The sequence below is a fragment of the Erpetoichthys calabaricus genome, chromosome 1 (genome assembly GCF_900747795.2).
Source record: "Erpetoichthys calabaricus chromosome 1, fErpCal1.3, whole genome shotgun sequence".
Classification (NCBI taxonomy): Eukaryota; Metazoa; Chordata; class Cladistia; order Polypteriformes; family Polypteridae; genus Erpetoichthys; species Erpetoichthys calabaricus.
In genome coordinates this window covers 32,275,055-32,301,839 of record NC_041394.2, presented here as the reverse complement: position 1 = coordinate 32,301,839, position 26,785 = coordinate 32,275,055, and the positions used below count along the sequence as shown (strand labels likewise).

The 26,785-nt window shown below is 42.1% G+C and overlaps 1 protein-coding gene across 2 annotated transcripts in view; it reads right to left on the bottom strand.

Moving 5' to 3' along the window:
- Window positions 1-26,785, bottom strand: part of xgb (x globin) — a 90,654-nt gene that overhangs the window by 25,274 nt on the left and 38,595 nt on the right. For both annotated transcript variants that reach the window (XM_028797398.2, XM_028797408.2), the window contains exon 2: window positions 3,647-3,754. In XM_028797398.2, coding sequence (XP_028653231.2) covers window positions 3,647-3,754 — 108 coding nt within the window. The remainder of the gene's footprint in view (window positions 1-3,646; window positions 3,755-26,785) is intronic.

Sequence of the window (26,785 nt, the reverse complement as noted above, 5' to 3'; positions counted from 1 at the left end):
ATCTGAAATTCTGAGCCTTAAATGCCTGCCGTTTGAGTTTAGGGCCTCTTCCTTGATGTACTGTGTAGCAGTAGAGGCGTTTATCAACCTCTTGAACCCTCAGGTACCACTCCAAACACCAGGTAAAAGTACAAGACTTCTTTATTTTGGAATAATCACGTGCACAAAGCACCCTCCACTCCACACTACTCATATAAACACCAATCACTACTACAATAATCACTCCTCCTCTCCCAGACACTTCGCCATCCTACCTCCGAGCTCAGCTCAGTGTCTGGGCTTTCCCAGAGTCCTTTTATACCCCCTGACCCGGAGGTGTTCCTGCCCAACAGTCCACAAGTCCTTATTACTTCCGGGTCAGGGTAAAAGTCCTTTTCATCATCCTGGAAGTTTGTCATTTCTCCTGTTCACATGACCAGGACATACTTCCAGGTTATAGGGCACATAAGAGTCCACGAGCCTCCCTACAGCGACTCCCGGTGGTCCCCAAGGTATCCAGCAGGGCTGTGTATAAAAACTACAAAGTCCATGAGACCCTGCTGGAATTCGGGGCACGTCCATGCTGTCTGGAGAGCTCCTCCTGGCGGCCTGGGGGTGAGGGCCGGAAACTCTCGCCGGCCATCCATCACAACTGTCATGAGTTAACATTACAAATAAAATTCAAGAAGGATGCCTTTTTATTACAACAATTGGCTTGAGGCTCACCATATGAGCCACTGACCTCTCTATGGCAAGACTAAATGAATCTAATAGAGTAGCTTCTGTTATCTGTCATGGTCATTTACATAACATAGTCAAATATAATTTAATTTATGCCACTCAGCACACACATAAATAGTATTTTCCAATAGCATACCTATGTCTCTTAAAATTATTTATTTATTTTTTTGTTCTTTATTTCGCCTTATACAATTTCTTATATTAGGAATTTGTTAGTTTTCGCATACCCCTTGGGGTCAGAGCGCAGGGTCAGCCATTGTACAGCACCCCTGGAACAATTACAGGTTAAGGGTCTTGCTCAAGGGCCCAGCAGAGTAGGATCTCTTTTGGCAGTGACGGGGATTCGAACTGGTAACCTTCTGGATACCAGCACAGCCTCAGAACCACCGCTTAAATATCTCAATATAGATAAAAAGATTTAAAAAAGTCTTACATGAATATATAGTTCATAGAAATGCAACATCTTATGTGTGTTTGTTTATCAGAGAAGAAAATATAAAGTGAAAATATATGATCTCATCTCTAATTTAAATGTGCTGGTACAAATGGAGACACAGTAAGATTTTTATCCTTATGATGACATTTTTGGGTAATTATGAAATTACTTATTGTGATTATTTTTTGTGCTTCTTTATTCCTTAGATTGGCCTTTTGCTGTTCTTTTTTCTTTATTTGATAAGCAATTGAAATATAAGGAACATTGTTTCATTTTAAGTTTGATATTTTCGATTATCCTCTCCGCTGAATGACATTTTTGAGTATTTTTGAAATTGCTGAACCTTAAATGCCTGCCATTTGAGTTTAGGGCTAGGCTGTCTGGGGTGTGACCATTACCTGATAGAGACTGGTCCAGTTTTTCTTCATTTTGAGGCCTGCTGAGCCTTTTTTTGCTACTTTGGTGTTGTTGAATTCTGATATCCTCTGATGAAGGAAACTCCACTGTAATTATGTTGTTGGACTTAAGTGCAGCATTTGACACCATTGACCATTCTATTTTACTGCACAGGCTAGAAAATGATGTTGGGGTTACAGGCACTGTGCTCGCTTGGTTTAGTTCTTATTTATCAAATCGATTCCAATACGTACAGAAATGTGCTGACAGCACTCCATCATTATACACAGAAGTTCAATATGGTGCCCCGCAGGGCTCAGTACTGGGACCTTTAGTATTCTCAATTTACATGCTTCCACTGGGATCTATCATTAGGAAACATAATGTTAATTTTCACTCGTATGCAGATGACAACTAGTTATACCTTTTATATAGATCAAATGAAGTTTCTCCAATGTTGTCTTTAATTAGTTGTGTTAGTGAATTAAAGGAGTGGATGGATGAGAACTACTTGTCTTTAAACACAGATAAAACAGAGATGTTAATTGTTGGAGGGAATGACGCTGATCACAAAAATATTCTGTCATCATTTAACTCAGTTGGAATCAGCATTAATTTTACTGAATCAGCCCGCAATCTAGGAGTTATCTTTGACTCTAGCATGTCATTTAAAGCGCATATTACAAAGTTGTCCAAATCATGTTTCTTCCATCATAAAAATGTTGGGAAATTAAAGTGCTTTCTAAATAAACAGGATTCTGAGAAATTAATTCATGCATTTATTTCTAGAAGGATTGACTACTGCAATGTGGTGTTCACTGGATGTTCAATCTGTTCTTTATACAGCCTCCAGTTAATCCAAAATGCAGCTGCAAGAATTATTACAAGAACAAGAAAATACGAACACATAATTCCAGTTCTTAAATCCTTACAGTGACTCCCGGTTAAGTTTAGGGCAGATTTCAAAATCCTCCTTTTAACATATAAAGCATTAAATGGCCAAGGTCCGGCTTACTTGTCTGAACTTATCATGACTTACAAACCTGAGCGCACATTAAGATCTCAAGATGCCGGTCTGCTTATGATTCCAAGAATTAATAAAATAACAATGGGAGGTCAAGCTTTTAGTTACAGGGCCCCTAAACTGTGAAATGGTCTGCCTGCTACTAAAAGAGATGCCCCTTCGGTCTCAGCTTTTAAATTCCAGCTGAAGACTCACTACTTCAGTTTAGTACACCCTGACTAGAGCTGCCGATTAACTGTACAGACTGCATCTCTGTTGTTAGTCATTAGCACTAAAACATAAGTAACATGATAGTTATAGTTTGTTACTAATCCTCACCTACTCTGTTTCTCTTCTCAGTACTCAAATGTGGCACTTGGTGTCACTGCCCACCTGCCAAGTTGTTTTGCCTGCCTAAGGTAAAGTCATCCCTGATGGAGGATCGCAGGAATCTTGGGAAAGAGGGGTCCTTTCATCGGATTGGCTGGCCCAGCGCTGTTTCAGCTGTGGAATGGCCAAATGGGGGAGGCATGATGGCTGAGGTCTCCAGGACTCTAAACAAATCCAAATCATATTATGGGATATCATCTACTGTTAAATTCTAATCCGTACTTCTAAAATTTTTATTTTTATACTGTATTGAGGATTTGTTCTGTTCTGTGTATTGTATTGTATTGTATTGTATTGTATTGTATTGACCCCCTTTTTTTTGACACCCACTGCACGCCCAACCTACCTGGAAAGGGGTCTCTCTTTGAACTGCCTTTACCAAGGTTTCTTCCATTTTTTTCCCTACAAGGTTTTTTTTTTTGGAGTTTTTCCTTGTCTTCTTAAAGAGTCAAGGCTGGGGGGCTGTCAAGAGGCAGGGCCTGTTAAAGCCCATTCCAGCACTTCTTGTGTGATTTTGGGCTATACAAAAATAAATTGTATTGTATTGTTGAATCACAATAATATATGCCCCCATTGTCTGATAATTATTTCACAAAAGAGTAGTCTGGCTTGCTTTGGTCTGATATCATGCTATTGTACAAGGACAGATTGGTCCTTATCGATTCTCCTTGCTTTATTTTCAATACCATTGTTTACAGTACCTCAGGCCATGTGCTTGGAGTTCCTTGCTCATCTTCAGCTCCTGCAGATCATCAATCTCACGAAAGATGAAGAAGACGTCTTTACACTCAGGATGAGTCTCAAAGAGCCTAAAGATTAAAAAAAGTAAAATAGAAAAATTAGACTCTTTGCTTTTTTACAACATTAATGTCAGCAAATACAAAAAGACTACAGCAAAGCCATTCAGGCCCAGTACTCTGTAGTGGTTACGATTCTGGTAGTGGCTCTGGTTGGCTTGCTTGTAAAAGTGTATCTCCATTACTTTGGTCTCTGTCTAGAGGTCAACTAGAGTCATTACCCCTTGTCCTTTTTTAAGGGCATTGTAAGCTTTTGAGCTTCTTCTACTGCCATCTGTGAAATGTTTAGCTGGATGCCAGTAGTTGTCACCTGTGCCTTTTTCTTTCTTGGTCATCTTTTCATATTTCTGGGGGGATTCCCTCTACCATTGGTTTGGTTAGGTAGACTTTATCATCCCAGACTGAACTTTGTTATCAGCAGGAAAAGTACAAAAACACAGGACACTGTTACACAGATACAAGAAAATAAACCAAGACACAGTATATGACAGAAATCATTCAAAAGCAGTACTCACACCTACAGGATTTGTACAAATAAGAATAATTAACTTTAAGAGTGCACAGTGCTTATTCAGAAACCAACAGGATCCCTACAACTCCTAGAATTCAAAATGCTTGTGGAATGAAGACAACTTAAATCTGCTCCTTACCTTTGAGAACCAAAAACTGCAGCCTGATGGCAACAAATGAAACTTTAAGAAGAGGATGGCTACCGTGTGACAAAACTGAGTCAGCCTTCATTCATACTTGTTTGTGATTACAGCACAGTACCCCAAAACCAATAGTCTTACTACTAATTTTTGTTTAGACAGTTTATGTTTGCAGTGCTAAGTTATATTTCCTCTGCCAGCATGTGCTTGTCTGCACTGGTTTGAAAACACTAATTACCAGCGTAGACTTCAGTCTTTCTAGAGGACCATAATTGTACCATTAACTTGTTTACTGCCATCTCTATGACATTTGTGATCCAGTGGCGTAATATCAAGTTTGACCACCAGAAGACTGCCATATGAGCTTTAAATGATCAGAGTAAGGGAGTAACAAGATGTAACAAAACAACACGTATCACATTCAATTTCAAATTACTGAGAAACAATGGAGAGTGGCTTGTATCCAATTATTAAAGAAAAAACGGGACAGCAATTTACCACATTTTGCTGGAGTTGTTGCTATGGACATCACTTTTTATTGAGTAAAGGCCATTCAGCCCAACAAAGCTCACCAGTACTATCCACTTATTTCTTCCAAGACAACATCAAGTTGAGTTTTGAAGGACCCTAACGTCTTACTGTCTACCACACTACTTGGTAGCTTATTCCAAGTTTCTATCATTTTTTGTGTAAAGAAAAACTTCCTAATGTTTGTGCGAAATTTACCCTTAACAAGTTTCCAACTGTGTCCCCATGTTCTTGATGAACTCATTTTAAAATAACAGTCTCGATCCACTGCACTAATTCCCTTCATAATTTTAAACACTTCAATCATGTCACCTCTTAATCTTCTTTTGCTTAAACTGTAAAGGCTCAGCTCTTTTAATCTTTCCTCATAATTCAACCCCTGTAGTCCTGGAATCAGCCTCGTCTCTCTTCTCTGGACCTTTTCTAGCGCTGCTATGTCCTTTTTGTAGCCTGGAGACCAAAACTGCACACAGTACTCAAGCTGAGGCCTCACCAGTGAGTTATAAAGGTTGAGCAGAACCTCCTTGGACTTGTATTCCACACATCGTGCTATATATCCTAACATTCTGTTAGCCTTCTTAATGGCTTTTGCACACTGTCGGGAAGTCGATAGCTTAGAGTCCACTATGACTCCTAAATCCTTCTCATAAGGTGTACTCTCGATTTTCCGACCACCCATTGTGTATTCAAACCTAACATTTTTACTTCCAATGTGCAATACTTTACATTTACTGACATTAAATTTCATCTGCCACAAATCTGCCCAAGCCTGTATGCTATCCAAAGCCTTCTGTAATGATAGAACGGATTCCAAATTATCTGCTAATCCACAGATATATAGGTGGAGCTTTTCATCCTCATGAGCTTCTGACTCATGCATGAAATTTCTGTAACTGTCATCTAGGTGACCCCAATAAACCGTGGGACAGTGGAACCCCCTCTGAAATGGATACTTGGCTGGCCAGTCTCACCCTGTATGTTATTTGATTAGCCGACTGACTCCAGTCTGCCAGAGTTTTACTTTCTATGAGAGCTTTCTTCAAATTTGGTGTTCATCTCCTGAACTGTAGGATATTCTGATTGTTCTACATTTCGTTATTATAAGAGAAGTGTTGGAGATCTAAGGCTTTGGACAGGTCAGTCCAGTCTTCACATCTGACTCACTTTCAAAGCATTGAAGAATATCAGACTAATCTGGATGAGATTAGACCATTCTAACCAACTAACTATCCTCATCAGTCTCTATTTGCTGGTGATGAACAAAACAGCAAGTTTCGATTTTAATATGGTTATGTGAAAGTGACACTAAAATTAATTTTGTAATTGATTTTGCATTTTTGAAATGTGAGGATTCTAATATTTTTTGGAGTTATTAAGTTTTTTGTTTAGGGACTAAAAAACAAGTAATACTGGTCCCTAAGTCCTTGTTCACACTTCAGTGTGTACCTCTCAGCAGCTGCGTAATGCGTGTAATTTGTCACACAACTAGAAGATCAATTCTATTTATGTCTCTCAATCGCAGCTCTTATTTTCCTGTCAGCACCCTAGGTCACAATGAAGAGGTTACTGCAATGTCCTTCACTGCCATCTGAAGTCGTAACGGTTCTTTTCCTGACAGAGATGCTGTGTGCTTTCATGGCTGTTCTTTTGGCCATGTCACTACTTATGATGAGAAGCACCCGAAGCCCAGGTAGCCTGTGATACCAATTCATGCATTGCATTACGTGTGTCATGGCTCAAGTTCTTGAGTGAGACCAAGATCAAGATTCAAGGACCAGTGTTCAACCTTTAGTACATTATAGATATAAATATTGATATTAAATCACAGGCAGATGCATGTGAAATGACAGCATGTAAATACTTTCAGACAAGACTAAACACTGTTCTTCTTGAATCATCGGTGAAACAAAGTTTGTTTGAAGTGGAACGCAATTTGTTTTCCTTTCTTCAGTTTTACGAAAATCGTTTTATTTATCAATACAAAATTGAGAAACGATAGTTCAAGCACAGAGACAACATTTTTAGATGAGAGTCCAAGGTTGGGATGAAGAAATGCCCACCATACATGTCATCTATTAAAGGGCACAGAGCTCAAAGAAGTGGTGCCAAGCGTGGAGATATGAAAACAATGAATGAGGTGAAACCTTATAAAGAAGTATCTACTGTGAATTTGTTATATTTGTTAAAAGTTCAACAACTGGGAAAGGGGTACCTGGTATAACACATACTGTACATGTTGCATCTTTTAAATCTGGGAAGAAGTTTCCTGGGAAACACTTTGAATGTGAGGTATGAGTTACGTCGTATGTCATTGAGCCTGTCATGACGTCACATACAACAGAAGTCAAATCTCAGTATACAGCCACTATAAATACAGCCAACTTGTTGGAAGCTTTGCTGCCATGTCTCAGTTACCTACTACAGTGATGCCATCTAGTCGACAGCCATTGATTTTATTTGGTCGTAACAGCTTAAGGAAAATAGTGTTCTAAGTCCATAGTTATGTTGTCACGAAATACATAGAAGACTGCTGATGTTTTGAAACAATTGTTGCAACATGAATACTTTGACAATAGTGACAGTGATCGAGATATTGACAATCAATTAGATGACATGGAACCTGTAGGCTCTGGTTTAGATGTGGAAAGCTGCCTGAAAGACGTTTCTTCATCACAAGGCATTTGACAGGTTTCAGGACAGCACTTCATGGACATTCTGCCACCGAACGATTGCAAACATTCATCAGCTACCAAATGTGTTGTGTGCAACAGGCACGGACAGCACAAAGAAACGTGTTACATGTACTTCTAAGCCTGCACTCTGCGAGGTGCCATGCTTCTGGACTCTTACTCATATGTAGACTTATAGTCACGTTGCTGGTGAAAATAAAGTAATTGACAGGTTCTTTACATTTTTGACAGAGTTACTCTAGATAAATATACTGTTGCTTTTGTAGCAGGCGAATGATGAGGCAGGGCAAAAGCCAAATGCTTGGGGTGCCAACTGGGAAAAACCCCATTTAATTTGATCTAAAGATAAACAAAGAAACAAAACAATGGATGCAGTTGAGTGAGCTCTTTGTGAGGGACAATCTCATTTAGCTATCAATTGACAACACACTCTAGTCTCAGTCTGCATGTTACTGTGGTTAGCTCCGAAATGAGACCCCACCTTCCAAGTGCATCCATCTATCCATCTATCCATCCTCTTCCACTTATCCGAGGTCGGGTTGCGGGGGCAGCAGCTTGAGCAGAGATGCCCAGACTTCCCTCTCGCCGGCCACTTCTTCTAGCTCTTCCGGGAGAATCTCGAGGCATTCCCAGGCCAGCCGGGAGACATAGTCCCTCCAGCGTGTCCTGGGTCTTCCCCGGAGCCTCCTCCCGGTTGGACGTGCCTGGAACACTTCACCAGGGACGTGTCCAGGATGCATCCTGATCAGATGCCCGAGCCACCTCATCTGACTCCTCTCGATGCGGAGGAGCAGCGGCTGTACTCTGAGCCCCTCCCGGATGACTGAGCTTCTCACCCTATCTTTAAGGGAGAGCCCAGACACCCTGTGCGGAGGAAACTCATTTCAGCCGCTTGCATTTGCGATCTCGTTCTTTTGGTCACTACCCATAACTCATGACCATAGGTGAGAGCAGGAACATAGATCGACTCGTAAATTGAGAGCTTTCCCTTATGGCTCAGCTCCTTTTTCACCACGACAGACCGATGCAGAGCCCGCATCACTGCGGACGCCGCACTGATCCGCCTGTCGATCTCACGCTCCATTCTTCCCTCACTTGTGAACAAGACCCCGAGATACTTGAACTCCTCCACTTGGGGCAGGATCTCACTCCCAACCCTGAGAGGGCACTCCACAGTTTTTCGGCTGTGGACCATGGTCTCGGATTTGGAAGTGCTGATTCCCATCCCAGCTGCTTCACACTCAGCTGCAAACCGATCCAGAGACAGCTGAAGATTTCGGACGGCTTCGAGGAGATTCTGGTCCTTCCAAGTGCATCTTCCTTATATACTGGGCCGAGTGGAAGAGGTGGGGCTTCCTTGGCTTCATTGCCCTCGGGGGCGGTTTCTCGAGGCTGTGACGGTAAAGGAGACAAGACTGTGAGCGACATCACCCCCTGTGGTCCTGGGGTGGTACTACTTACTTGAGGTGAGCCTGGCACTCTGGCACTTTCTAATGCATTTCTTTACATTTTTTATCAGTTCATTATTTATCATACTGTATATGCATAGACCAATACTGCAGCATCCTGGTAATAAATGATCCAGTATTCAAAGTGTTAAAGATTTAACCCTTTCAAAGAGCTGCCCATTCGCAGCACGTTACATCTCTTAAGATGTTAAAGCTTGGAGAGTTGCAGGGTAGTTCAGAAGCTGGAGCTGTAATGTTGAGATTGAATGTTTCTCCTGCTGACTGTTCTCTTTGTGTTTTGGGTGGGTTTTTCAACAGATACTTTGATTTATGCACACTACAATGACTTAAGTTAATTAGCTAGTCTAAACTGGCACCATGAGTGTGTCTGAGTGGGCCCAGTGATGGTCTGGTGTCTGTCCAAGGCTGGTTCTTGTCTTGTTCCACTACTACCATGATAGGCTCCAGCACACTGTGATTAAGAGGACAGAGAATGTTGTTTTAAAGCTTAGCATTGTGGGACAAAGTGTACTGATGAATTACAGAGATGTGAGTGAAGCTGGAATTTATACTGAATTTGTAGGTCATTGAATAAGTCCAAGGCTTTGAATGTCCAAGGCCTGGGCATCAATGAGGATGATAAATCACATTATTCTGTGTGCTGTATTTTTATAAAAGAAAATATGTGAATCAGCAGAATGGGAAGAAAATTGCTTGTTGAAGAAATCTGAAGCTTATCTGTGTTGACTTTATAAGCATTGACTTCACTGAAAATGCCAGCAAAACGTTACTGTAAGCAAAAGTGAGAGGTCAGAGGGCTTACCATCAGCATCACAGGCCCCCAGGCAAAGTAGTGCGCTGAAGCCCCTGTTTTGATAGCAAAACAGAAACGTATGTAAGCATCAAAAACATTGTGCCCTTACGTTACAACAGCCCTGGGCTTAGTGTTACCAGAACAGATAAATATGTCCCACATCCTTTTGGGGTATGCTGGCTGGAAGGCTGACATGCCGTGGGTTTGTGTCACTTGGATCTTGTTGCTGATGCTCAGAGGGCTCTAATATGCAAGGAGCCTGTCAGCCTTTACACTTTAATGAGAAAGAAATGACAGGCCGGTGCGCTGCACTAAGTCTGCCCTTTAGTCTCTTACAGTGACAATTAAAATGTCACAAACCTTTTCAGTTTTTCTTCTCCACAATGCCTGATGTCCCCCATTGTGTGGTGTCTCGGAGAAGTCCATGACCCTGCTACTGAAGCCCACTAATCAGCAGCTTTGGAACATGTGGTGGATCACAGGGGGCAGGAGACTTGATGAGCACATCATTTAGCTTCTCTGCAGGAGGCACATAATCATTGCAAGATGAATTTCCAAGATGTAGGGCAGCTCAATCAAGTCTGACAAAGTTAACACAGATGCATCCGCCTGTCTCTGTAGCTATACTTGGAAGACATTTTGATGCCTTCTCACTCAAGATGTGCCACAGAGCCACAGTGGGTGTACTGCCAGCAATAGCAAACGAGTGTTATGCATTGCACGAGGAACAGCTACAATATTTAATTAGTGGTGCTGACCTGGAGCAGAAACGTGCAACCAAGCATGAAATTCATAGCCTAAATACAGAAATAAAGGCCAGCAATCTTGGAATTCCAAAGAGCACTAAATGATGATTTTCATCTTGGGATATCCGCAAACTTACATCAAGACAAATCCGACACAGTGATTTTTATAGTATCATGATGGTAACATCAAATGCATGATTTCCATGGCCAGACTCCATTGCAATTGCTGGTTTCTGGTTATTTTTTTGATCATTATCATACCGCCTGGTAAAGCAGTTGCTTTGCCTTGGTAGAGTAAGATATTACCCTCCTTTCCCCTTTTGTATTATTAATGTGTAGCCTTTGTCAGAATGCCTCATATCTCACAGACTTACCACTGTTCAGAAAGTATTGTACCATATAACTTCTCCCTACCTTCCCTTCTACATTTATAACCTCAGGCAATTAGGTGCAGTAAAAGACAAGCAGGAGTTAAGTTACACTTTAAATAATGTATTATTGATAATATTCATGAATAATAACAATAAGCAAAGTACAAGTGAACATTGGCCAACCATACAACCTGATAAATGCTGATATGTAGTTTCAGGCAGCACACAGACTTGTTTGTTACTTAAAATGTTTCTAGTTGAGTCTTCAGTTTTGATCAGCTTTCTTCAAAACAAGGCCACATGCCTGTCTCAATACGGCTGCCGAGTTGTGCTTCTCAGTGTGGTCTTTTTCAGTTCATGGTGTGTGAGATGCTCCTTCATGATGATGGTGTAAGAGAGAGAGGGAGGGGTAAAGCGAGCAAATTTATAGACTCTCTGTCCAAACGCTACAGCCAATAGGGTGTTGTGGTACTTAATGGCGTCTGATTTAAAACCAAACTGGCAACTTAAGACCAATACAATTCTGGTGTGACACAATGGTTTCACACTGGACCCCAATACCATTTGTTAAGGCAGTGTTTCTCAACTTTTAAGTATTTGTGATTTTTCATAACAGTTTTAATCGCACCCCCCCTAACGTTTTTTTGAAAGGAGCCCACTAATAACAATTTGTTCTTTTTTAATTAATGATATATCATAAATGCATATTTTATTATACCTACTTAACTTTTATCAACATTTATCTAATTCTATATTTATTTTTCCTGCGGTGGGTTGGCACCCTGCCCGGGATTGGTTCCCTGCCTTGTGCCCTGTGTTGGCTGGGATTGGCTCCAGCAGACGCCCGTGACCCTGTGTTTGGATTCAGCGGGTTGGATAATGGATGGATGGATATTTATTTTTCTAGTATCAGAATGTAGTTTAAGTTAATTTGTTTTGGTTTCAATAGATGTATTTTTCATATCTTCGCGCCCCCCCTTTTTGTTACAGTTTGAGAACCATTGTGTTAAGGTGAAGCTTGCCAGCCATGTAGTTGGTCTCCATGCACGGGTTGATTGAGAGACTCCTGCACAAAAACACTGGTTTTAGGCACTTTCCCTGACCCTGGCGTAAAATTACAAAGACTCTGCGTGTGTTTGTGTGTTTTGGGGGGGGGTGGGGTTCTTAACCTTCAAAACATTGTTGTTCTCATCAATGATATAACACTAATGTCTAAATTACAAATAAAGACATATAAAATATTTATCAACTTGTATACAAAATTTCACACCACAACCAGTGGCAATCTAGCCAATTCTTAAAACCAAAGGATAAAACAAACGTGATTGCTTAGTGTTCAGGTACAAAAAGTCTGAATTGGCGCAAGCTTTCCTAATTCAGGGTGTTCTTAAGAAATGTAATGATTTATGTCCTGAGGTAAAAGTATATAATAAACAAGAATAATTGCTCTTGTTCGCATCGCATTACTACACATTGGGACGAGTTAAACAGTGTATCATGAATGGGGTTTTTCTCATAACGTGAGTCAGGACACACCAGACCAAGTAACTGAAGTGATTGTAATGCATTCATAATTAATTCTTATGAATGATAAAATCAAGCATTCAAAATATTTCTGAATAATTTCATGAGTTCTTGTCAATGTCACAATTTCTGCCTCCTAGATTTTCCGCAAAGATTCAAATTCTCACTTAGCTAGACCCACAGTTTGAATCCTCAGCTTGATCTTACCAACTACCCAATGCTATAATAACTTCTTAATATTAATTTGCTAAAGAAAATAATAACTATTTAATTAGCAATATAATTCATTAAGATAAAATTAGTTAATGGAATAAAAGAAAAAGAAGTCAGAAATAATAAAATAATCCAACTAGAAAACTGTAGGGAAACTACAAAAAGAGGAGACAATCACAGAAGAACTAATCAAACCCTTCCTGTTCTTCTTTTGGCTGCTCCCATTAGGGGTTGCCACAGCAGATCATCTTCTTCCATATCATCCTGTCCTCTGCATCTTGTTCTGTTACACCCATCACCTGCATGTCCTCTCTCACCACATCCATAAACCTTCTCTTAGGCCTTCCTCTTTTCCTCTTCCCTGGCAGCTCTATCCTTAACATCCTTCTCCCAATATACCCAGCATCTCTCCTCTGCACATGTCCAAACCAATGCAATCTCTCCTCTCTGACTTTGTCTCCCAACCTTCCAACCTGACCTGACCCTCTAATGTCCTCATATCTAATCCTATCCATCCTCGTCACACTCAATGCAAATCTTAGCATCTTTAACTCTGCCACCTCCAGCTCTGTCTCCTGCTTTCTGGTCAGTGCCACCGTCTCCAACCCATATAACATAGCTGGTCTCACTACCGTCCTGAACACTAAACACTAAAAATCTAATAAATAAAGAAATAATATTTATTAAAACATGCAAGGCCAACAGAAAATCTAAATCTGAATAATTATATAGTTATAGAAAATAAATAGAGTTAAGATAAAATGCTTGAAATGCATAAACTGTTAACAAGACTCATGGAAAAAAAAATTTCCTCACCAGGATTAATAAAGAATATGAACACCTAAAAAAACAAAAAACAAAAAACAAAAAAGTCTGAAAGACAAAGCTAAAAAATTCAAAAATCAGAGAAACCAAAACAACCGAGACTCGAAAGATCAACACTCAAAACTCTAGAAGAGGATCAGAAACGCTCAATGGCTCAGCAGAGAGAGACATCTGGATTAGCACTTTTATCAGAACCACGGGTGGCTGCCGTAATTAACAATACACCTCAGGAACTAACAGCAACAGGACACTGTTCTAATTAAAAAACAATCGACAAATTACATAACATTAAGGAAGGTTAAAAAAAAGAGAGGAAAAGGGTAGAGCCAACGGCTGGACCAGCACACTTGTGAGATTCAAGTACTTTGTCAAACATGTTTGGGATTGGGAGACAACCTCAGGGCTCACTTGATAGTAATTACCCTCCGAACCAGAGGTTGGCGCTGTCACCTAATGCCTCTCTTCTACCTTCCTCTAGGGAAAGAATGATTGATGGACTGGCCGCCGGTGATGTCACTTCTGTTATCCAGTGTACTGAAACCTCCTCTTTCTACAATATGAGGGTCCTGCTTAAACCACCATCTTGGGAGTAAGAGGAGAACCATCTGAAGAAGACATGTTTTTGCTTAAATTTGTTTTTCCATCAAAATATACGGGGATCACTTTAGTGCCCCTAACCTTTATGATCTCTCTGTGCATTTTTTTACAACTTCTAATTGGGATACATCCATCCATCCATTTTCCAACCCGCTGAATCCGAACACAGGGTCACGGGGGTCTGCTGGAGCCAATCCCAGCCAACACAGGGCACAAGGCAGGAACCAATCCCGGGCAGGGTGCCAACCCACCGCAGGACACACACACCTACACACCAAGCACACACTAGGGCCAATGTAGAATCGCCAATCCACCTAACCAGCATGTCTTTGGACTGTGGGAGGAAACCGGAGCGCCCGGAGGAAACCCACGCAGACACGGGGAGAACATGCAAACTCCACGCAGGGAGGACCCGGGAAGCGAACCCAGGTCCCCAGGTCTCCCAACTGCGAGGCAGCAGCGCTACCCACTGCGCCACCGTGCCGCCTAATTGGGATACACTGTTATGATTTATGATTTTTGTTAATTTATTACTTCTTTCCGTGAGTCTTTACAATCATTATATCTTTTTCAGGGTGTTTTAATCTGAGGAATTAATTTCTGCTTTCATTTTGGTTTTATAGTCCTTTTATTAAGTTTTTCATTTTTGTTATTTTATAACTCTGTTTTGTTTTTGTATAGGTGCTACCATATTCTAAGTCTGGTGATTCTCGCATGAGACTCTGGACATTTGACATCACAATCTGAAATGGTATTTTAATTACCACTGTCCCAGATGGATGAAGACCCTACCCAGCCGGGACGCCTGGATGGTCCCCGTGAAGGACAATACCTCCCCTGGGCCACGAGGGGGCAGCCGCCCGGGTCTGCTTATGGGCCACTGGACCGGAGTTGGTACATTCATCCCTACCGGAGGATGTGGTCACCGCCAGGGGGTGCCCAGACAGTCGTGAAGTCCTGGATGGCAGCACTTCCGCCACACCAGGAAGTGCTGCCGGAAGAATTCCCAGAGTGCTTCCAGGGACTCTCTGGACTCTTCCGCCACACCAGGAAGTGTCATCAAGGGGAGCACCTGGAGCTCATCCGGGTCAGTATTTAAGGGAGCGCCTCCCTCCAGAAGAAGAGCCAGAGTTGGGAGGAAGGAGACGAAGCTTGTGAGGAAGGGAGAGGCGGTGAGAAAGAGAAAGAGTGTGAGGAGGAAGGCATTGTGGTGCGGAAAGAAATAAAAGAAGTGTGTTTTGGACATTCTGGTGTCTGTCTGTCTGTGACCGGGGGTATGCTTTCCACACCACATAAGAATGCACTTTAATCAACATTGGACAAACTAAACCCATTTTTTGTACTATTATTTTTGTTTCTGCATTTACTGGCTTTTTGATCCTCTGCTTTGTATTTTGGAACTTTGATTTTTGGTTAATGAACTGGATTGATGAAAGATTGGAAAGACATTTTGATATTTTGAACCCAGCTTGTTATTTTTGACCATGTCTTCATCTCCCAGACCTTTTCATAAAACTCCTTCCTATCTTGCTAAGATAAAACACCCACAGTATTTATGGGAGCATTACATTTCTTATAAAACTGAAAATAGGAGCTCAAGATATGAAATAATCAGACAATCAATGCATCACAACGGTGTGCATGGGAAAATGAAATGAATTACAAGTGAAGATGGTAGCACAACAATAAGTTACACTTACATGGACACCACCAACCCAGCATGCTACCCATCAGTACTGTACATCGGATTGTTGTCATGCATATAAACAGCTTTTAATTTTCTCCATCATTATTGCACATATTTCCATTACTTTTTTTTTCTTCAATTTTTGAATTTCTGTGTATGTTCATTTTGTTTCTGCAATAGGTTTTCTAGGCTTACTATATTTCCTGAGCCAAAAGAAGAGGATACAGAAATAAAAAAAGACTGTACCCCCTGCAGTTTTTCTCCATATAAGAGTGGCATGTCCATTGCAGGTTTATCTGATATTCATTACAAATAATATGGTAGGTGAAAAAAAGTCAGCCTGGTTGGGAACGATCGGCTGCAAATTCCAGACAAACTGAGAATTTTGTAAAATCCATCTGGATGCCTGGACAGGCACCTATAAAGAGGACATGTTCAGGGAAACATGGATGTATTGCATCTCCAGGTTGTGTAATTTTTTGTATCTTAAAAATATTTGGAGTCTCGGAGCACCATTGATTTGTTCTCCTTATCGGCACTGCAGTTTTGAGCTACTGCACGTTGCTACCCCATGACAATGGGAGGTGATAGCCAGTGAGGCGACTAGTGTGACAGTATAAAGGTCAGCATTGCCCATCTTTCATTGCCCAAGTTTCCAGATTTGCATTAATATTATGAGGGTTTTTTCTTTGATATTCGGCAGCATGTTATTTTTGAATTTGCTTTTGGTTAGTGAACTGTGCCATTGTTTGGCACTTGACTGTAACCTGGCTATAAACTTTGTTTTAATAACTTCATGGCTGTCTGCTTTGCCCGACAGCAGAGTTCTTACTTCAGAAGAAAATCAGTCAGTGGCAGGGCTCCCTAAAAGACACACTCAAAAAAGTACTGTGTTACAGTTGACCATCAGCGTTACTTTAGACTACAAGAAGAAACACAAATATCTGGAGAAGATTGATGGAAATTGGTGGCACTAGTTAATTGGATGAAATAATAAAGCTATGCATATTATGAGTCAGATGATGTGATGTATTAGATGAGGTAATGGTAGTAGAAAAGCAGAAAAGCAAATGAATTGTATTATTGATTGCTCACTCCATAGATTGAGACATTTGTGCATACTTGTGTGCAAATAAAGAATTGTTCTGCTTTCTCATCTGCCCGCCATAAATGAAAGTTTTTTCCACATGTAATATTTTACGTTTACTTACATTACATTTCATCTGCCAGAAATATACCGAGCCTGTATGTTGACCAAATCCCTCAGTAACGATTTAGTTAATTCTGCATTGCCCATTCCTCCACCTTGTTACGTCATTGTGGGTCGCTGCTCCAACAATTAGTTCGACCCCCCTTTTCTGATGATCACACTCAATTCACCAAGGGTAACAAACCACTTGTGCTCAGTTCACCCTTCTGATGATCACACCCCTCCTTCATGGATCATGAAGAAACCAACACAGAAGAGCATGGGTCACAACATCAGAAAGGTTGAGAAACTCTGACACAGTATACGTAAGTGGAGGCCCTGGGGCAGAATTTGAAGTGAGATTCCAACAATTGACTCACCCTCAAACTTTTCTCAACCTTGCTCTGATGATCATACTCAAATCACCAAGGGGGACCAATTGCTTTGACGATCATGCTCAATTCACCATGAGGTGCTTCTGAGGTTCACACCCCTCCTTGATGGGTCACAAAGATACTGACATAAAAGACATGGTTGAGAAACACTGATCTAAATAGAGGCCCCTTAGCAGAATTTGAACTGAGATTCCAACTATTAGCTCAACCTCAAACCCCTCAAATCACCTAGGATGACCAATCATTCTGACAATCATGCTCAATTCACCAAGGAATACTTCTAACGATCATACGCCACCTTGATGGGTCACAAAGAAATTGATATGGAAGAAAAGTGGGATGTGACAACCAAAAAGATTGAGAAACACTGATCTAAATGGAGGTCCCTGGGCTGGATTTGAACTGAGATTTCTTCTGGCATCACACAGCCAATTGTATAGAAGTGAAGAGGCAACAAGTGTATGAAGCACAGCTGCAGCTGAACTCTGCCAGAGACATTGCTTACACCCTGGCTCCAGTGACAGACTCTCGTCTATTTGTTTTGGGCATTCTCATCACTTTGGCACTAGTGTAAGTGCTAGCAAGCTCTTAAGATATGTGAAATGGGTGTTTGTAAGAGATGGAGCCAAGGAAATATTTTGACTGGATTTGGAAGTCGGTTCCAGAAGATTTTAATTGAAATGGAGAATATGCCGACAAGCCATTGAACAATATGCTCCTGATGTTACATACCACTGAAGGCATTTTTTGTATAGAGGATGGCGCAAAGGCAGTCTTCTGCTGTGACTGAGGCTTAATTAGCACAGTGCAAGAAGAATGAAGAACTTTAACACTAGAATCCCTGAAGCCTACGAAAAAACTCGTAATCCTGGCCCACCTTAAAATTCATTTGTATCTCTTCATCAGCGGGCAGTTTCTGGAAATAAGCCTTTTTATTTTATAACAATTCTGTGTAGCCCTTTTTGTATCTAGACAGGGTTTTTGACAGGATTCATCCCCCTATTTTCAGAAGTGTGTTTAGGACTTACATGTTTTGGGACTCCTAGTTCTTGACAATCCTCTCATATTTGTGTATTTTGAACTCTAAAAACCTGAGACAGGAGGCTACGGACCAAAGTGATTTCAAAGCATTCATAAGTATTTCATATGAACACAAAAGAGAACCTCAGCTACTAGTGGTTATTCTCCATTATAGCGTATGTGTCAGACCAAGTGAGTATGGAGTATATGTACTACCACTAGATGGTGGTTGTCAGGGCATAGGCAGTCTAGGCAAGTGTCTAGGGTCAGGACACATTACTGCAACTCCATGTAGAGATTCCTATCTTTATTTTGTTTAGAAATATTTGTCTGGACTGGACCAGAACACAAAGAAATGTTTATTTTGTGCACCTCAGCAGCACTTGCACTGTCTGTTCTATGCACACCACAATCTGTTGCCCAGAAACGGCTCTGGGCAACGCAACATTTTTTTAAACAATACAAACCTATGAACACTTGAACTCAAAGCGAATATTCGATTATATTGTTTATTATTTTTGCATATTAGAGATATCCGGTCTTAACATCTGATGACCTACAGAGTCCAACAATAACATGAAAAACAACAACAATGATGATGATGCCAATAATAATTCTTAAACTGTAGCATAGAAGAGATTTGGTGAAATAAAATTAAACGATCAAAACAGGAACAGGACTGTAGCTCTTGCGTAAATTGCTAAAAGCTGATTTAACCCAAACTATGATTGTCTCACAAATGGACAAACGTTAAAACTTGTGTTAAAACTTAGCAAATATCTTCCTCTGTTGCTCACCATTATTTGTGAGATTCACTCTGGGCTCTGTGTTTTTGGATAGGAAGATTGCATTATGTGCATACATGAGCATACATCCATCCATCCATTTTCCAACCCGCTGAATCCGAACACAGGGTCACGGGGGTCTGCTGGAGCCAATCCCAGCCAACACAGGGCACAAGGCAGGAACCAATCCCGGGCAGGGTGCCAACCTACCACAGGACACACACAAACACACCAAGCACACACTAGGGCCAATTTAGAATCGCCAATGCACCTAACCTGCATGTCTTTGGACTGTGGGATGAAACCGGAGTGTCCAGAAGAAACCCACGCAGACACGGGGAGAACATGCAAACTCCACGCAGGGAGGACCACTGCGCCACCGTGCCGCCCCATGAGCATACAGTAAATAGGAATTGTGGGTAAAGATTCCTATTTAAACATAATCATTATATTCTCAGTTTTACTGAATGTTGCCATTATTGTGACGATGCAGGTTCACCTCCATGCTCCCATCTGGCTTCTGGGTAGCTCTTGAACCCGACACCGTCGGTAATGTAACCGGATGAGCTGGACAGTGAAGACATCAACAACGAAGCAATGGGATGGTGCAAAATGTGCAAAGTGCTTTTATTTAAAACAAAACCAAAAACAATGTGTTCAAAAACAAGTGCAGTGCATAAGTGCAATAAATAAATAATCCATTAAAAACAATTGAAAAATGTGGAGGTTAAAATCCAATAAATAAATCCAGTTAAAAAAGTGTTTAAAACAATGTCTGGAAGCAGTCCTTTTAAAAACAAAGCCCGGTGCCTTCTTTCTGCTGGCGACTCCCCTGCTACTCCCATCCAGGGTATGGACCTGGGGAGTCACTCTACCTGCAGCTGACCTTCTCTGCCTTCTGCTGGTCTGTTTGCCTTTCCGATCCCTGGCTCCAGTGGGCTCCACCAGACCGTGACTTGGGCTCTCCAGTGACCAGGGCGCTCACGCTGGGGCCAAATACGGCGAGCCATCCTCCTTCCGGTCACTCCCGCTCTTCACTAATGCTCGGCGGGATTGACCACTACCCCAGGTGCCGGCCAAACACCCCACTAAGGCTCACTGCCCAGCTGCCTTCTTTCTTACAGTGAGCCCACTCTTGCTCGCTCACTCATTTATTCCCTCACACACGGGCTCCTTTGCTTCCAGCTGCTTTCTTTTCCCTTAACCACTGTTCACTTTTTCTTTCTCCCCCTTCCGCACTCATGCTTCTACTATATATAATGGGGACATGGTTCAGGTGTGGTGATTAGCTGCTCCCAGCTTCAATTACAAGCAAGGAAACACCCGCATCACGCAGCATCCAGGAACCACACTACAACTCCCCCTCTTTAAGCCACGAGTGTGGTGATTATCTATTTAAAAACTGGCCTTTTTAATCTGAGCTGTGGATCTGCTATACTGCAATTATGCTAAGTTTTCAATTTATTTTATTAATTTAAATGACATATATTTTATGGTGGGTGGCGCAGTGGGTAGCGCTGCTGCCTTGCAGTTAGGAGACCTGGGTTCACTTCCTGGGTCCTGCCTGCGTGGAGTTTGCATGTTCTCCCCGTGTCTGCGTGGGTTTCCTCCCACAGTCCAAACACATGCAGGTTAGGTGCATTGGTGATTCTAAATTATCCCTGGTGTGTGCTTGGTGTGTGTGTCCTGCGGTGGGTTGGTGCCCTGCCCGGGACTGGTTCCCTGCCTTGCTGGCTGGGGTTGGCTCCAGCAGACCCCTGTGTTCAGATTCAGCGTCTTGGAAGATGGATGGATATATTTTATGGTAATATCTTAATAAAAAAAAAATGTAGAATGTCACCATCATCAAATGGCACACGTTTTTCTAGTGGTTTAAATATTTAACTGTAGAGAGTAACAAATAGGTTCAGCAGTAACTATAAAGTTTCTTTACAGATACGGTATGTTTAAAGAAATAAGTACAGACCCCAAATATATCCTAAACCCTACTTGTTTTCTGAAATGGCACCCATCAAGATTGTATTTTTCTGAGACAGTCTTATAAACAGACATTGCTATAACTCAGCATTCTCAAATTGTGAATTTGATGTCATAAATACTTTTGCTGTCCCCAGTCCTGTCTCCAGGTCTCAGTGTGCAGGACTGGCAGTGATGATTCCTCTCAAAGCAAAGGGGTTGATGGAGTGCCATTTACAACTTTGCCTAGGGCAGCAGAAATCCTAGACCCAGCTCTGGTGGTGATCCTATTAAGTGTAATCGGTGCTTGGGAATGGTAAATTGGAGAAACAACTTCATAAGGCACTAAAATGCTCACCCTGGCTTCTAAGAGGAAATATGGCGATCTGGGAAAGAACCACTAAGGCCCTATCTTGGTTAAGGAGGACAGACAGCGTTTTCTCTATCATAGGTTCATAGGTCCATATTGTCAAATAGTGCTGGCCACCATGCAGTTTTAGAGAAATATGTCCACCACACAATAATAAGGAGATTTTGAACAGTATAAGGCAGTTAGGTCAAGTATTTATCACTTAAGGCACAATACATCCCTTAATAGATTATTAAGCCATCTTACATCAATTCAGCATCAATGGTAAGCTGAAGCCTATCTGGACAGCACTAATCACACAGTAGGAAACAGACTTGGTTAGGACGCCACTCCATCGAAGACCCCTGAGTACTGCCACACACCAAATCATTTTGAGGGGATTCATCACTCCCTTCAGAAATAAGAGAACATTGAATAGCACACGTGTTGTGCTTGGAGTGACTCTAAAGTGCTTTTCTTGGTTTTGTACCACAGATTGGCGTATCATGGCATTTCACAGATTACTATTTGAGTCAGAAACTAAGAACAGAGGAGGCACACTAGAGAATTTCCTCTCTTTAGCTCCTTTCCAAGTTTATAATTTGACAAGTGTGCTAGTCTACACACACACCACAGTGTCCTGCTGTATCTTGCAATTGCTGAAGTAGAAGCGACCCCATTATACAGATTTCCTTAAGTGAACACGCCATCATTTAGGCAAAGAAATGCTTTTGTTGTGCAGAGGGAGCCTCAGGATGGCACAGTGGGATCATTTCCAACGACTTGAAAAAATAAAAAGAAAAGGGAGTGAAAAAAAAGTGAATTATGCACAGATCTTCAAGGGAACAGCAGCAAACGGTTGCCATTATTTGCAATCTTCTCAGCCCCGATCGAGAGAAGAAATGAAATGCGTGGGATAAAAATAGGCCTCTTCACAAAAGCATCTTTGGCTTTTGATTCAGCTTTGTGCACATCAAAAAGTACATTTGCATGTCAAAAAGCTGACCTGGTAGGCATGTGTCTTTTTTTCGTTTGAATCATGAAAATAAAATGAAGACCACCTTTTAAAGAAACCACTACCTGTACCTCCTGCCAGTTTGTACAGCCTGGAACTTGAGGTTATCTGACATAGCAGTGTCTTTATTTAATTTTTAAGGTGGTCTGAAATAAATGTTCCCCTCTTTCCCTGTGTATTGATCAGTTCTGCCAATTGATGAGACAAATGGAAATGGAAAACAAAACAAGAAAATGGAACTTACAGAGGCAATGGAACTTGGGGGGCTCCAGCTCCTCAAACCCACCGCAACAGACACAGGGCACAAGTTAAAAGCACACAAGAGCCTTTTTATTGTGTGGGAAACTCTTCACACCAGCGTTTCCCACCACCACAGCCACAGGAACAAGAATAGTACAGCACACAATGACTCTTCTTTCTTTCACTTCTGGTCTTTGCCTCCTCCGCTCGTCCCAGCAGGTTTTGTCCACCTTCCACAAAAATCTGGCTCTTGTCTCTGAGGTCAGCAAGTCCTTTTATGTTGGCCAAAGTGCTTCTGCTCTTTCGCCCACATGGTCTGTAGACACTTCTGGGTAAGGCAGAAATCCTGGCTTCTCATTCTTTGCAGATCCCCCTTCTGGCACCCATGGCATCCAAACAGGGCTGAGGTAAAGAACTGCAAGTCCCAAGATTCCCTGTTGCAATCCAGAGCACCACTGCAATCCAGGAGAGCTGCCACCTAGCATTCTGGGGGAGGCAGTACCCTAAGGAAGCTTTCTTTCCTCATCCTTCCTTCTCTTGTTAAGCCCGGCCAGGTTTGGGCTGCTAGGCATTACTTGCACTGTTAGTTATCCATGTTCAAGTAATAAGGTGCCAGAGATGGTCCTAAGAGGAGCTAAGAAGGTTAGGACTTCATCAATCAGACATGCATGTCTTTTGGAAGTTGGATGAAGCTAGAATATAGTCACAGTACACAAGAAAAACATACCACAAATTGTTACAGGATACTGTGGTATAGCGGGTCCGCAGCTTAGAAAAAAGGCCAGTTTTAAATAGATAATCGCCACACTCACGGCTTATAGAGGGTCATGGTAGTGTGGCCAGAGCGGTTGTTGGACACGACGTGCTGCAGGCATTTCCTCACTTATGTGCACAGGTGAGGAATCGTCCACATCCGCAATTGCTGCCTGGAGCTGCTAATTGCCACACCTGAGCCACATCCCCATTATATTTAGTAGGAGCGTGAGCTTGGAGGAGGGAGATAAAAACGAGAAAGAGAACAGAGGTTAGGGACAGAAGCAGAAGTAGAAAGCTGGAAGCTGAAAGCCGGTGCACGAGAGAGAGAGAGTGAGTGAAAGCGGGCTCGCTGTATAATAACAGGCAGCTGGGAGAAGAGCCCTAGTAGAGTGTTTGGCCGGCACTCGGGGGCAGGAAGTAGTGGTCACTCCTGCTGAGCGCTTGTGAGGAGCAGGAGTGACCGAAAGGAGGTTAGCTCACCACGTAAGGCCGCAGAAGGCAGTGAGAGTCGGAGGCTTAAGAGATGGAAGCCCCAGCGTGAGCACCCTGGTCGCTGGGGAACCCAAGTCTCGGCCTGGTAGAGCCCTACGGAGCCAGAGACCGAAAGGCCTCCAGACCAGTAGAGGAAGAAGGTCAGCTGCAGGTAGGATGACTCCCCTGGTGCACAGCCCGGATGAGAGAAGCAGGGGAGCCACCAGTAGAAGAAGGCACCGGGTCTTGCTTTTAAATGACTGCTTGCAGCTATTGTTTTAACCTTGCTTTTAATGGAAATATTTATTGGATTTTAACCTCCACTGTTTCACCCAGTTTTTAATGTATTATTTATTTATTGGCTTTTAGTAGCACTGCACTGTTTTGGACACTGATTTGGTTTTGTTGTTTTTAATAAAAACACTTATGCACTTTGCACCTTCCCCTTGCTTCATTGTGATGTATTCATTGTCCTGCTCATCCGGTGACATTACCGACGGTGTCGGGTTCAAGGGCTCCCAAAAGTGAAGTGGAAGCATGGAGCTGAACTCACATCGTCACAGATACATATCAATCCACAATTATTTTCTCCGATATTCCTTATTAAAAAGTCGCATGGTGCTGGGAAGAAAGGAATTTCTGGAGCGATTTGTGTGAGTTTTCAAAGCGACTATCCTTCCCGATTTACTGAAGTTAATGATTGTCTGTCGTCAATTGAGATGATTTCCAGTTTCTTTAGCATTGCCCTCTGACACACACTTGCCAGAGCATCTCCATCAGTCCCAATAACTTTAACTGCAGGCTTAGTAATCTGCTGGAGCTTTTTAAAATTTTGGTTTGTTAGACCACTAAACCAGGCAATGAAACAGAAAGTGATAACAGACAACATGTGGTCCTTGTCTACTTTAAATAGTTTGAGTTTACGGAGGAGAAATAAACGATGATTGCATTTAGAGAATATTTTTTTAAAATACAGTGGAACCTTGGATTGCGAGTAACTTGGTTTGAAAGTGTTTTGCAAGACGAGCTAAAATTTTTAATAAATTTTGACTTGATAAACGAGCGAGGTCTTGCAATACGAGTAATACATATACACTTTGTCTGCCGAGTGTCACGTGATCATAACTGAGATGATGGTTTTTCTCTCTCTGTGGGCAATCGTCTCCCATTCTCGGGCTCAGTCAACGTGCCTCACTCATATAGTCAACATCCGTACGAGCGTATACTGTTTACTATAGCATTGTGACCACGTGTGTGTGTTGTAACGTGTGAGTCTTGCACCCCAAAACACGAAGGTGAGTCAGTCACTCAGTCATCTTCCAACCTGCTATATCCTACCACAGGGTCACGGGGGTCTGCTGGAGCTAATCCCAGCCAACACAGGGTGCAAGGCAGGAACAAATCCTGCAGGGCACACACACACACACACATACACACACACACATCAAGCACACACTAGGGACAATTTAGGATTGCCAATGCACCTAACCTGCATGTCTTTGGTGACACCAGGTTTTTTCAGCTTGAAACAGCAACAGCGCGGTTATTTATTGTAGCGGGATCTGCCACTAACCTATACACAGACACAGCAGTCAGGCAGGGTCGTGGCCAAGTAGTACTGTGCCCTGCGCATTTATAATGTTCCTTGTTCCTTGTATCGCCCATCAATGGCAGGCGCTTATAGCATGTCCGTGATCTTTTCGGATTCGCATTTCACGGCGAACTGCTACAGCGCTGGGAGCCTGCGGTTGCTTCGGGACGCTATTCCGCGTGTCGTCCCGTTAATAATAATAATAATTCATTACATTTATATAGCACTTTTCTCAGTACTCAAAGCACTATCCACACAGGGAGGAACCGGGAAGCAAACCCACAATCTTCCACAGTCTCCTTACTGCAAAGCAGCAGCACTACCACTGCGCCACTTGTGAGGCCCATTGGGTGGAATCACACAAGAGTTTAGAAACTCACTCACACCAGCCATGATTCTTTTCAAAGGTAAAGTGCAGGTTAATTTGTTTTATGTATTTTTACTTTATATTTTGTATTAATCATTTTTATATGAATAGTTTTGGGTTGTGGAACGAATCATCTGAGTTTCCATTATTTCTTATGGGGAAATTCGCTTTGATATACGAGTGCTTTGGATTGCAAGCACGTTTCCAGAATAAATTATGCTCGCAAACCGAGGTTCCACTGTATTTGCATTCCAGTCAAGATTGTTATCTAACTTAGTTCCTAAGTATTGTGACACTAGAGGGTGCTGTTGCTCCTCTAACCCAACAGACAAACGTCCAGGACACCAGGTAAAAGCACAAAAAGGTTTATAATTTGTTCCTTTTCTGTAATAGCACCCCAACCACCATACACAGGCAAGTAGTAATAATAATTACAATAATAAGTATACAATTTTCTCTCTCCTCCACACCTCCCAGCAAGCTCTGTCATCTACCTCCCAACTCCGGCTCGCTTGCTGGGTTCACAGAAGTCCTTTAAATAGTCCTTGACCCGGAAGAGCTTCTGTCCTTCCATCCACATCACTTGCCAACACTTTCAGGTCAAATGGAGAACTTGTAATTTCTTCATTCTGTGCTTCCATCTCCGTGACTCTGAAGTAATTCCAGGATATGTAAACAGTAGGGAATCCACAGTCTCCCTGCAGCGTCTACTGGGGACACCCACGGTACCTAGCAGGGCTGTGTTGCCAAACTACAAGTCCCACAGTGCCCTGTGGGCATCCGGGGCACCACTGCAGCCCAGGGAAGGTGTCATCT